The sequence below is a fragment of the Zingiber officinale genome, chromosome 4B (genome assembly GCF_018446385.1).
Source record: "Zingiber officinale cultivar Zhangliang chromosome 4B, Zo_v1.1, whole genome shotgun sequence".
NCBI lineage: Eukaryota > Viridiplantae > Streptophyta > Magnoliopsida > Zingiberales > Zingiberaceae > Zingiber > Zingiber officinale.
The window spans coordinates 33,813,298-33,827,510 of NC_055993.1; the positions used below are offsets into that span (position 1 = coordinate 33,813,298).

The window sequence follows — 14,213 nt, forward strand, 5'->3', positions numbered from 1 at the left end:
TATAATAAGTTTTTTTCCTTTGAGCAAAAATGGCTACGATAAACATTTACATGTCAGGTTGGTAGCCTCCAAGGAGAATATAAGCAAAACAGGTTTCAACCCACATATGTTCATTAGACATAATAATTTCCACATCCAGACTTATCTTTGACAATTATCTCTACGTGAACTTTCCGCGTCAACCTATGGAGACTCACTTTATATTTATCAAATGCACGCACTCTTGCTCCAAGAGCAAAGGTGTAGTGGCAAAGCGCCTCTAGGATCGAGTCCGTGAATTAACGAATGAATTTTTTTTAATGAGCGGTTGATCTAAGAACATTAAGTTAATAGGTCGTCCGCTATAAACACTTTTCGATTTATCCTGATGGCAAATGGAAAATTTTCGTGAGATCAATTTGATCACCCCAAAATTAGTCAGCGTAAACTGAATACCTAATATCGATTAAAAAAAATTATAGACACTCTTGTATTTAATATCATGTTTGAGTTTGTATATTATACAAATCAAAAGAGGGTAAGAGATAGGAATCACTCGTGATATGCCCTACGAGAAATTTAAACCCTTTATTTGAATCATGACTGCATTATTTAAATCACTCGTGATGTTAGATCGTCTATCAAGAATCAGGACTCATCTATGCTTCTTGAATTTATTCTGATGGCAGATGAAAAACTTACATGGAATCGAATAAGTTATCTCCAAGATTAATCAATTCGTAAAGTTGGATACTTAAGTTCAAAAAAAAAACCATCTATTCGCTTTCACTTCCATCTAATTGGATTATCATTGTTCCAATAATAGGAATAAGCATTTTTTTAATTATTTATTTTATTTAACAATAAGTATTCAGCTTACGTATTAATCTTGGGGATGATCGATCTGACCCCACAGAAGTGATAAATCATGAAGCGCTCGCAACGGATTTTCTATCAACTCAACGTTCTTAGATCATTCATCCATTAAAGAAAACTCATCCGTTAATTCACCGAAACTGAAACTTGACCCTTATATGTCTGAAAAACTAAGAAAACACATTGCTACACCATTACCTCGAGGGCCCGGAATAGCCATATTTGAATTATATTAAATCCTACTATTTTTTACTTGTCTATTGATTTCATTTTAATTGCTTTCACACAAATGCATCTAAACAAAAATTATCACATGCACGTATATTCTGTTAACAATTTATTCAAAAAATTTATTCGGTTTTTATTAGTTGTGAGAAAAATTTAGCATTATCTATCCCCATCAGTATCATCTATTAATAAAGATTATTTACCCCTCCCTATCAATATCGTTTATGGGCCTAGAAGGCAAAGCATACAAATTCCCCTCTAATGTTGTTGCACATACAAGATCAAGTGTTAGGTGCTACTGGGTCTCTAGAGGGTGTTATTCAGATGATGGCAAGCTGGTTTGGCAAGATGGATGGTGGAGTGAGTAGAGCTTGTGACTCTCTAAGAGGACAAGTCCAAAGACGGCATGGGAGGCTCCCCACGAGAGCCAGGTAGGAGTACTATGAGGACAGATGATGTAATTTTTGTGGACTGCATGCGATGTTGGAGCGTGTTTTCTTTGGGTGTGCTCCAGTTGTTGCGTTAAGGAGGTAGATTCGGGAGTGACTACACATGTCACAGTGGACGCATACTTACAGACAAATGCTTAGGGTTTTTAAGTACCATTATTGCGGGGCCTCTTGATGAACCTTGCTATATCTGCTATGATACATTATATATGGCTGGCAAGGAATCGTAGTTATTTTGAGGGAGACAGAATTAACATAAAGTGGATTTTCATGTGAGTGTAGGTACATCTATATCGAACCTTGGATGCCTACTTAGGCATGAGTAGACTTTAGAGCCAACATTATACATTTTTACTCATATATATACATACATATTTATTGATATAAAAAAAAAACCATGAAAAGATGCTTGCTTACCCATTTTCAAGAGATCAAAAGTTAACTAGTGAAAAAAATGCTTACCCTTTTCCACGGTGTCAAAGTTGAGCACAAAGAATCTTTACTTGTGCTGGAGAGCTTATGATCAAGCCTTCCAGGCACAGAAGTCATACCTTAGCCAGCCTTTTGCGCACATCAGTCCATCTGATGGAGATGCCCTTCTGCTCTATCTGGCAGCTCCTAGTCCAGTGGTCATCAAGATTCTATTAAAGAGGAGCAAAAGTTATACCTTGGAGAATGTTGGAGTCAAATACACTCAAATTGAGAAAACATTTGCTACAATTTTGGCAGCTTGAAAGTTTTGAACAAGTTTTAAGTTTACATCTTCGAAGTAATGATGGACCAACTATTGCAACAAATTTTGGCCAGACCTGACTCGGCGAAAAGCTCAACTTTAAAATTTTGGTTGGAGCAACACTGGTCTTAGAGAGACTATCATGGGCATGGCAAAAACAATAAGGTTGTTTTACCAAGAGAGGTTAGTGCACTATGCAACTCAACGTCCAAATAGGCATTCAAATTGTATCTGCCAACTCTTCAAAAGTTGGAACTAAATGCATACAGTTTCAACAAGATCCTGCAAGCAACATTCTAAATCCAAATATTTACAGAATCAGAGATCCAAACGGCAGCAGAGTTCTTTCTTGACCAACAAACTTAATTGCCAGATATCCAATTCACGCTCTTCGATTGGTCACTTGGTAGGAAGAAATCAAATTTAACATCGATATTGCCTGATTTTTCACCAGTGTCTTTATACTCAATGTTTGATATGTTTCCAATGTAATCCTCCTCGGAATCTTGGTACTCTGGCCGTACACGACGGACTGGAATGGTTACTGAATAAAGAGTGCCGAGATCTGTGCCTGTGGAAACATTGAGTTGAACCTTATCCTGGGAGTCAATCTCAACAAATTCAGAGAGTGCACCGATAACATTGTTAATTATCTTTTGCTTTGCCTCATCACTGATATCGCACCTATCAGAGAATAATATCATCTTAAGCCTCTGCTTTGCAATTTTTGCATTGGAATTCTTTCTTACTTTGGCTGTGGGAAACAGCATCCTCCAGGCCAAACTAAGTCTGTCGAGGAAGCTCATGTTAACAACATTTAGAAGAAATACTTCAGCATCTTGGTTTACAGTTGGCTTCAACTTGTTTTCTCCCATCCCAAAGCACATATGGCTCCGGTTCCTGGAATTTATATTTGGCAGTTTCATCTGCAGCCATTTGGGTGCAACCTTGAGATCACTAGCTCCACTTCGAAAATGATGAAAGTGTACCTACATTAGCAAGCCAGAGAGTGATTTTCAATTACAGTGATAATAGGCAGAAAATTCCATTATTTTGTATGCAGATTATTCATTCTCATTGGCAAAATTTCAGTCTCCCCAAGACTAAACCATTTCTTTAAAAAATCTCTCCAGGGTTTTAATCATGTGATACTCCCAAAAGATTATAAATCCTACCGATTACCAGAGTTTCAACATATCCAACATGTTATCAAGTATGAACATTGTTCATTTTACCTACAAGAAGATAGCCTCATGTCTATATTCATATTCATAATCCAGAAGCTACTAGACATACAATAGATGCATGACTAAATACACCTAACTGTGTTACTCCCATTTAAATTATTCGAATGTAACATGGGATGGATTATTTTCGATGCCCCTTCCTTGCTCTGACCCTTTCCCATCCCTTCCCTTCTGCTCCCTTCCTTCCCTTTCCCTTTCTATACACCATAATTGAGAAACACCACTAGTTAACAGGAAGAATATTTCATTCCACATCAACTTGTAAATGTAAAAAATTGCCACACAATCTTTAATAACTTCCAAGACTCTGTTTGCACAGCTAGTTTTGGCATATACAACAATGTCAAAAACCCTTGTTACCAAGAACAGAACTTCTTCCGTGACTCTGTCCGACTAAGAATACTTCCTTTCAGGCAACAAATAAGTGTCACTAGAATGCAGCTAGATTGGAAAGAAGTGAGTTCTGGTCGAATGATAATAATACATAAAGATCAGTCTTATATTTCACTAATCACAAGCCAAAGCAAACCAACTTTCTGGACTAAATTTAACTTATCAATTAAGATCTGGTTAAGATGGATGTGGAGGTAAACCAACTTTCTGGACTAAATTTAACTTATCAATTAAGATCTGGTTAAGATGGATGTGGAGGTGAAAGTGATGATGCAGAGGTCTACCGATGAGGAGCATGTTGAGGTGAAGGCATAATCTGACATGCATAGCGTGGTATGACCTGCACGATCTAGCCAGACCTACGCACACTAGAGCAAATGTCATAGGACGGGCGAAGAGGCAGCCGTAGTTATTACCAATGAAACCCCTCCAACGCTTAAGTCACTAATGGTGTCGTACATAGTAAAGAGTGCAAAAATGAGAGCAATTAGCCCCCAAAAAAAACATACCTCCTATTTATGAGGTTGAGAGATACCTACACAGATCGTAGCCACAATCTCTGAGAAATCAAGAACAGTTTAGTCATTTTAGCCATTACTCTCAGCATGATAATCATTAACTTTAACTACTTCCATTAATGACGACAATTTAGTTGTTAGTGTTCATCAACTCCAAAATAGGCAAAAAAGAGTTGGAGATCAGTTTGAGTTGACTCAAAGACAGGCCAAAATACGCAGGCCACCCTCCAACTCATTGACGACTAATCTTGAGAGAGGGAGATGAGGTTGGTCGCCTAACCTCGAGAATATTATCTTGAAACTCTAAGGAATCTCATACCCTTCTTGGATCGCTAGTGCATCGTCAGCGGAGCAAAGGACCTCAGAGTTTTGAACCAAGGTCTCTTGGCAAGTGTCAGGCGTACCTCAGAGGAGGGAGCCACCTCGGTGACTCCCAGCGACTCTTCCTCAAATCCACCAACAGGACCGAGGGCCTCAACTCTAAAGGACATGGTCTAAGTGAAAGCAACAAGATCAAGGAAAGGGTGATTTATCGACGAGAGGCGAAGGCTCAAGAAAGGAAGCAAAGGCTTGCGGTCAATTCTAACTTGATCCAACATAGTAGAAAGATGTCAGGAAGATTAAGTGTCATTTTTGTCGTTGTTAGAGATTATGTGATAATCATGTAGAGAATGATAACAAACTTGAAATTACGAGCACCCAATTTGAAATTTCAAGCACCTCAATTCGCAACAAAACCAATTTGAAATTACAGGTCAACTAGCTCGACCTAGCACCCTTTTAACTCCACTATGCGAAATCTTCTCTTCAACGACTGACCTCTCATCTTTAATGTTTCCTTCTAGCTTAGCCCAAGCTTAGCCCAGCTGCTCATAGGGGCTCTGACATTGGACAGAATAATGATTATTCTGCAAGCTCATTTCCTCAGAGAAATTGCAGAAAGACGTAGAGAATTCGGTAAACGAAAATGAGCCACCTCTAGGTTTAAACGAAAAAAGTTCTATTTTCAAAACAAAAGATAATGTCTAAAACAACTAAACAGACATTTAAATAGACTAAAACCCTAACTTGTAAAAGACGGAAATACCCTTGAACCCCAAAAATAGTAACAAAAACATTTGGAGCCTCCGAAAAGGATTAAACGGTATTTTTTAGGCCTAAGACTACCAGTATGGGTCCACTCAGTAACAAATGTAGATCTCTGAATGAGCTTCAATTTGGCTCATAGATCGTCACATTCTGATACTCGAGTAAAAAGTTAGGGTCATTCGAATCTCAGATTCTCTCACATCAGCATTTTGCTGACATGACTACCTGAATCGAGTCTCATATATCTCAACTCAATTTGAAAGGGACTAGTGATACTCCAAGGTAACGAACTTACCCTAGGTCAACAGGCTATACTTATGTGACCCCGCTCTAGATCCGCATATAACTTACATGCTCAAAGACCTCAAGCTAGAGTGTTGACCTCTTGGACCAAGTCGGCATGTCGGATCCTTCTAGAGTTCTACGGGTAGCCACAGTGTTCGAAAAAACGCCCTCAGCGGCCGCCTAAGCGCCGCCTAGGCACTATGCAACGGCAAGCAGCGCTGGAAACTTAAAAGGTGGGTGACCTAGGCAGTCCTCAGCGGCTCTCAACGGCCTCGACGAGCTTCGACGGGCCTCGCAACGATGATATTTTAGGGCTTTAAGTTTTAATATGGTTGAAGGGGAGCCTTGGTGCAACGGTAAAGTTGTTGTCATGTGACCAAAAGGTCACGGGTTCGAATCCTGGAAACAACCTCTTGCAAAAAGTAGGGTAAGGCTGCATACAATGGATCCTTCCCTAGACCCCACATGACGGGAGCTTCGTGTTGAAACCCCAAGGTTGTTTTGATGTGATCAACAAGTTAAGTCCTGACGTGTTTTTAACCTTTTGTCTAAGTGTGCAGGAGCTTAAGAGCACAGGGAGTCGAGCAAAAGACGCAGTTAGCAAGAAGGACGGCACGGGAGGGAGCCGACGGGCTCGGTGCGTCTGAGGTACGAGGCGCTGCGGAAGAGTACGCGAGCGGATGAGAATGAGGCGCGCGGCGTTTCCGAAGGACGGGAAGCCGGAGCGAAAGGTTGCTCGAGAAGGCCGAAATTGGGTTTGGGTGAACCTTATTTTGGTTGGCCGAAATCACCCAAGCGAACGGAGCCGGAACGAAAAACCCGGACCGAGGCGAGCAACACTGGAGCAGAGGGACCAAACCAAAAGTCAACCTTGTTGACTTTAGTGGTCCGAGCACCCGGACCGTCCGGGCGCTCGCAGCCATTCCGGGCGCCCGGAGTTGAGCTTTGACCAGGATCGCGTCAAACGCGATCCGTTGCGAAAGGGATAAAAGTTTATCCCTTCCCAGGCGCCTGGAACCTTTCCAGGCGCCCCGACCAAGGCTATAAATACAACCTTGGTCCAAAAGCTTCATATCATCTCAAGAATTCTGTATTCCAACATTTGTGCGCTTCCTTATTAGTTTAGCTTCTGTCTTTTTATGTTTTCACTACTGTAAGAGGCTTCTCCGCCTGAAGGAGATACTAGTGCAACATTTTCCTTGGATTAACAACCTCCCCGGTTGTAACCAAGTAAACATCTTGTGCCTCTTCTTTTCTATTTTAATTTATTACTTTTAGAATTTATGCAAGTGTTCTGTTGAAAGTTCGAGAATGGTTGTTTTTATTTTTGCAGGGTTATTCAACCCCCCTTCTAGCCGACCGCTGCGATCCAACACTTCGTGCACCGGGCTGCCCTTTTTAAGTTTTAATATGGTTATAAATCTAAAATCCTAATTTGCTCGTTTGCATGTTTGCGTGAAGAGACTCTTCGTCTTCTCTCATCGCCGCGGCTTTGTCGCTTTACGTAAATTTTTACTTTTTTTTTGTTTTCCTGGTGAGTCATCGTTGCGGCATGTCTCCCACGGCGCTGGACGTGTCGCGGGACGCGTCCATAGCCGCCAGAAGCATCCATAGCCGCTGGAAGCGTCGCAGGACTCGTTCGGTGGCATCTGCGACGCCGGAAGCTTTCCGCGACGCTTTCAGCGCCGCTGGAAGCAACGTCGGACTTCACCGGATGCATCCAGAGGCACTTCCGGCAGCTCAGGATGCCTCCCGTGAAGCGTCGATGGTAGCGGTCGTCGCTTGGCGTGGTTTCGCATGACCACAATACTATGCTTAGGATTTAATAAAATAAAACAACTCCAAACTGGGATAATTTCAATAGGACTTCATAAAGCCTAATTAAATTATCCCAATTAAATATATTTATAATTTAAATTTTTTTTAATAAATATTATTAATTTATATAAAACAGATTTAAATATATAAAAAATATATTTAAAATTCTAATAAACATAATTAATTTATATAATCAGATTTAAATATATAAATAATATATTTAAATTTTTATTTTTTGATAAATATTACTAATTTATATAAATCAGATTTAAAAATATAAAAATTATATTTAAAATTTAAAAAATTCTAATAAATATTATTAATTTATATTAATCAGATTTATAAATTTTATATATTATTAATTTATATAAATCATATTTTGAAATATAAAATTTATATTAAAATTTAAAAAATTCCAATAAATATTATTAATTGATATAAATCAGATTTAAAATTTTAAAAATTATATTTAAACTTTAATCCTTTTAATAAATATCTAATAAATTTTATTAATTAGATTAAGATATATAAAAAATATTCTAAGAATTGTTAATGCTATATTTTATATTGTATAATTAAATTTTATTATGTTATATATAATTTTTTTAGGTTATCATAATGACAAGCAATTCATCTTTGACAGCATCTGTCACTCAACCTGAATTCGGGATTCTTAGAAGAAAGTCAAATGATATTGGATGGAAGTTTAAGATGTTGATTGATCCTAAGAACCTCAACAAAATTAAATGCAAGTTATGTGAAAAAACGATGTCGGAGGGAGTGCATAGGATCAAAGAGCACATAGCAAATATACCTGGAAATGTATCTGGTTGTCGAAAAGCATCTCAAGAAGACAAAAATAAGTGCAAATAGACTATTTTAAGAGAGGAACATAAAGAAGAACATAATGGAAGAACAAAGTTGCAGAGCAGAGGTGACTATTTCTTTTGACGAAGCAGAAGGTCCTGAAATTGAAGGGATAGATGGAATTAAAAAACTTCTTCTACTTGGCCCCATGGATAAATATGCATCGTCAATTGCTCCAGAAAATGCAAAGTGGGAGTAAAGTGTTTCGCCAAAAAAATATAAATGAGGCTCTTTTCAAAGAGAGAACTAAATAAGTTTAATAATATGTTGGGAGATGGGTTTATGAAAATAGAATCTCATGCAATGTTGTTGATAATGATAGCTTCAAGCAAATGGAGGCAGTGGGTCAATTTGAACCAGGATTTAAGCCTTCAACTCAATATCAACTTAGGGAGCCACTGTTGAAAACCAAAGTTGAAAGGGCAAAGTAACTGCTAAAGAAACATGAAGAAGAATGGGCAAAGAATGGGTGCTCGATCATGACAAATGCATGGAATGATAGAAAAGAAGAAGCATCTTAAATATGTATGTTAATTGCAAGTTGGGTACTACATTTTTAAAGTCTAAGGAATCTTCAAACGAAGCACATACAATTGAACTTATTTTTGAGTATGTTAACAAGTGTGTTGAACAAGTAGAAGCTCAGAATATTATTCAAATTGTAACAGGCAATGCCACTAGTAATATGGCTACAGCTAAATTGATGAGAGAAAAACGACATGGGATCTTTTGGAATTCATGTGCAACTCACACCGTTAATCTCATGCTTGAAAATATTAGCAAGCTACCACGATATAAAAAAGTTATTGAGCAAGCCAAGTCTTTTACTATTTTCATCTATGCTCACCATAAGACTTTATCATTGATGAAAAGTTTCACGAAGAAGAGAGACATAGTCCGACCAGGAGTTAACAGGTTTGCATCAAATTTCCTCACATTACAAGGTTTGATTGAAGAAAAAAAACTAGCTTAAGGGTCATGTTTACAAGTGATATGTGGGAGAAATGTAAATGGTCAAAAATAAACAAAGGGAAATTGGCTTACTCTATAGTAATGAGCATGAGTTTTTGAAATGGTGTGACACTTTGTTTGAAAATATTTGCTTCTTTAGTAAGAGTTCTTCGATTAGTAGATGGAGATAGAAAGCCATCGATGGAATTTCTATATGGGGAGTTTCTTCAAGCTAAAGAAGATATCAAGGTGGCTCTGAACAACGTGGAATCAAATTATCAGCCTATCATAGTCATTATTGAGTCAAAAATGAAAGACAGATTTGATACATCATTGCATACCACTGCCTTTTTGTTGTATCCCTATTTTTACTATAAAGATAGTTCTACTACGCTTTATGGGATTTTTGAATGCATGAAAAATTTTGCATGCCAATGAGTTATATCTACATGATACAATTATTAATAAGGGATTTGCAAAATATAGAGATAAGACTAGGTTATTTGGAAAAGCATTGGCAGCAAAAGCATGTGAAAAAAAAATAATGATACATTTGATCTATGTGCATGGTGGAGTACATACGGTGCTCATACACCCAACTTGCTAAGGGTGGCATTGAGGATACTTTCATTAACTACAAGTTCATCTAGGTGTGAAAGAAATTGGAGTACATTTGAAGGAGTAAGTTTTAAACTTTCAATCTTTAATTAAAGTAGCTACAATTTTTAAAGTTTATATTCATGTACTAACTATAATATTTACTTTCTCTTTTTTTTTAGATTCATACAAAGAAAAGAAATAGATTGGATATCAACAGATTGAACAATCTAGTATTTATCCAATTTAATACTAGATTGTTGAGCAAACAAAAAAGAGAAAAAGAAAGGAATGTCGATGTCCTTCTTACAAAAGATGCTTCAAATGCTCAAGGATAGATTGTGGATGGTAGGAAAGATGAAGAAGTTGAACTAGGTTCCGGGCTCACTTGACAAATGGTTAATAAAGCAAGTGGAGCAAATGAAAATCTACAACCACAAAGAAGCTTTAGAGTGAGAGAACTTCATGAAGATGATTTTGCATCCGAAGAAAAAGAGGAGGATCACAATAATGATATTGAGTTTGTGTCTGATGAAGAACAAGTTATTGAAAATTATGGAGAAAAAGAAGAAGAATAAATATAAGTCAATGAGATATTATTAATTGTGTAATTTTGAACTCATTTTGTTAAGGCATGACTTATGTTATTCAACAATTATATTTTGCTTAGTGGTTCACAATGATGTAATCTTAAATTGAACTCTTGCTACTATTTTCTAATGTTTTCCACCACTAAAGTTGTTTTACCTTATAGCAAAGTTTTAAAATTCGAGTTGGATAAATGTTCTACTATTTACTACATGATTATGATGACTTACTGCATGTTCTACTGTTCAACTGTTTCTTTTGCTCATATTTACTGAGTCTATTATATTTTCTTTGCACAAAACTGTTAGTTTTCTTTTCTAGTTTTTCATTTTTTGGTATTGAAAAATATGCATTGATCTCCATTGCTATGAAATTGTTTAAGACAACATTCAGATTTACATATGACATTGTCCACAATCCACATAAATCAAAGGATACAGAAGAATTCGCCTAGCGACGCCTAGTCCCTGCCTAGGCAGCCTAGGCACTAGACGCTGGTCTGCTGCCTGACTAGTGCCTAGCGAAATTTAGAACCTTAGACACCATTGGCTATGCTAAGGATGAGCTTGACTCCCCAAGCTCTCCACTCCGAGCTCAGCACCCAAAACTCTCTACTCAAACCCAACTCCCTGACTTCTCTACTATGAACTCAATTCTGTGAGCTATCCGCCTCGAGCTTAGTTTTCATAGTTATACACCTCTCACTACAGCATGCCACAGGCATGACCCATGCTCCTTGAATAGTCCTTCCACGATCCCTATGTGGTCCCTCCATGATCATCATTTCTGAAGTTAATGGCCACTAACAAAAATGGTTGACTTTAATGGATGGAACTAAAGTTAATGGTTATCAAGCTAGGGTTCGATGTTTCCCTAAAATCGTAGGCACAATATCCACATGCATCTCTCGGCCTTATACTTATAAATACTCAGATATGTTTCTCTTTTAGGGACTAATCTCTCTCGCTTTTGCACACTCTACTATTCACTACACCCTTAGTGACTTAAACATCAAAGGAACCTTGCCAGAAACAGCTTTTGGTGCCTCTAATATTTGCTTTATTGTGTGCAGATTAGGCTAGACACCGTGCAGGTTGGACCACACTCTACCTCAGCACTTGCCTTATCCGCAAACTCCATATCGTCACTTCCACCTTTACATCCATCTCACGAGTAAATTTCAACATCAAACAGGTATAAGCTATCGAGTAAAAAAAATGGTAATACCTAATTTTATGGTCTTGGAATTCTTTATAATTAGCTACATGGATCTTGTCCCACTAGGAATTTGTGTCAATTGAGGAGCAATTATCTAGATAAACAAAGAGGATGATACTAAGAATTCAAGGTATAGTAGATACATGTGTTCCCTAGTACAAGTTCATTAACCTCTTTAAATCTAGCCACTATTGAACTCCAGATAAGACAGTTTAAGTTAGATTATAGTAGGATACTTGAATTGTTGACAGCATGGATAATCATATAGTCCAAGACTTCCTGATTATTTGACTTTAGATCCTCAAAGAATCCACATGATATGATAGACTAGTAGTAGTACAATAGCAGTGGCTCCTTTAATTCCTCCAAGATGTCAAAGTGAGATTGCAGAACATCTCCACCGACCTGAATATAACGCACGCACATGAGAAGAAACACTAGTACGAATGTCTTGGGTACATAGAACGTTTTACCAGCCATTGAGCTCTACATGAGGAATCCCTGCAGGAGTTTACACTTGTATGGGTGAAAATCATAAGTTCCTGTACAAAATAATTAGGAAGCCATATGGGTTTTTGATCTTGAAACGTTGAAGCAATGATTTGCAATATTTGCATCACCATCTTACAACAGGATCAGTCTTTTTCCTAAATCTAACTAATCGACGTATCCTCGTCCATCGATAGGCTCAAAAAACAAAGAATCTAAAAGCGCAAAAGAAGTAAAGAACTGCGAGCTGCAGATCTAAGCAACTCGATCCGACTGAGAGTAACGCTAGAACCAGAAAGAACAAATCTTATGCATCCAAAGCGCGAAATCTACCGAAATCAGCAGCATTGCAGCAAGTAAAGCTAATCAAATCACCGAGGAGAAAAGTAGGGAACCCACCTTGGAAGAAAGGATGGTAGGCAGGAAGGGCCGGTGGTTGGGAGGCGAATGCAAGGAGCCAAAAACCAAATTGAGATCTCCGGAAATGGCCATGGTTGGGGGCCTTGGGGCCTTGCTATAGAAGGCAGTGTCGCTGCTGGAGATGCCGTAGTTTTTGCTCAGCGCAGAGGAGCTTGACAAGGCCTAATCGCCGATGACTTTGCCATGACCAAATAGTAACCTAGCAACCATTACATCTCCCATTATGATCCACTACGATCCATTGGGTTATTTTCCTCTTTTTGAAACTTTTTTTAAAATGTTTTTAAGCATAATTTTTTTTAAAAAAAAAAACTTCCATTATTATTATTTTCATAAAAAAAATATTTTTAAAAAATAAAATAAGGTCTCCATATATTTTTCATATAACATTGAGCAATATTGCTCTAACTTAATAAAAATTAACATATATGAAATACTTTTATATCAAAACTCTTTACTAATTCAATCAAAATTATTCAAATGGATTAAAATCACTTCAATTTGATCAAAATCAGGAAAATATTATTGATAAAAAAAATTATTGTCCATATCTGTTATAATTATAATATATACATCATAATTGCTATAATTTTTAACAACTGTAGTAGCTATGTCATAATTGCTATAGTAATTTTAAATGATTTTGACAAAGTTAAAATGATTTTGATCACATTTATATAAATTTAACCCAAAGTATTTTGATGCACAATGCTCCATGTATAGTATTTTTAATTTTTAATTTTTTATTTTTAATCAATTCATTTAACATGTTGTAATAGATATGTAGTAGTTACTATGTGTAGTTAGGAATTATAACATAATTGCTACAATAACACTAGAATAAGAGTGTTTTAGAGATGATAAATATGGTCGAGTGTTGTTTTGATTTTTTTTTTAAAAAAGACACTCTCTTCAAAACTGACCTTTTTAATTTCCCTCTTTTTTAAATCATCAAATTTTATGACTTTTAAATTTATTATCAAAAGTCATCCATTATTTTAGCTAAATTTATCCTTCACTCAAACCATTAAAAGTTCACATCTCGTGTACCATCTACCCTGCCACCCTAGTCCCCTTCTAGTCTAGTCCAAAATGATACATTTCAGATATCATTTTATTTACACTCAAACTTTTCTGAAAGAAAGGCATGCGGCCTATTTCAAAATGCAAAACGCAACTCCACGACCAATGACCTTCTGCGACAATCCATCGCTGATCGAACGACCTTTGACCGACCCGCAACAACATCTCGCAACCCTCCCATGACGACCCAAGCTCCGATGACATATGAACACAACTCAATCATCTTAGTTTCCGTTAGAAAAGTTTGAGCGTAAATGAAACGGTATCTGAAGTATATCATTTTGGACTAGACCGAGAGGGGACTAGGCTAAGTAGTCCAAGAGATCCAAACTGTAATCGATCGTCCAATTATCTTATTGGCAAATCCATCGCCCAAGCTTCGGCA

The 14,213-nt window shown here is 37.2% G+C and overlaps 1 protein-coding gene across 1 annotated transcript; it reads right to left on the reverse strand.

Moving 5' to 3' along the window:
• Positions 1-2,431: 2,431 nt before the first annotated feature.
• LOC121974933 (cell division topological specificity factor homolog, chloroplastic-like) lies at positions 2,432-12,981 on the reverse strand. Its single transcript, XM_042526222.1, has 2 exons — positions 12,725-12,981; positions 2,432-3,254 (listed from the first exon to the last, which is right to left on the reverse strand). Exons 1-2 carry the CDS (start codon positions 12,815-12,817, stop codon positions 2,628-2,630), a joined length of 720 nt encoding a protein of 239 aa, XP_042382156.1. The 5' UTR covers positions 12,818-12,981; the 3' UTR covers positions 2,432-2,627.
• Positions 12,982-14,213: the final 1,232 nt, after the last annotated feature.

What these genes read in the sequence shown, in the direction of transcription:
- LOC121974933 (XM_042526222.1), bottom strand. Translation starts at nt 12,817, where the DNA reads ATGGCCATTTCCGGAGATCTCAATTTGGTTTTTGGCTCCTTGCATTCG. An exon ending in CTACCATCCTTTCTTCCAAG is followed by an intron (nt 3,255 to 12,724) that starts GTGGGTTCCCTA and finishes TTGCTAATGTAG; the next exon opens with GTACACTTTCATCATTTTCG.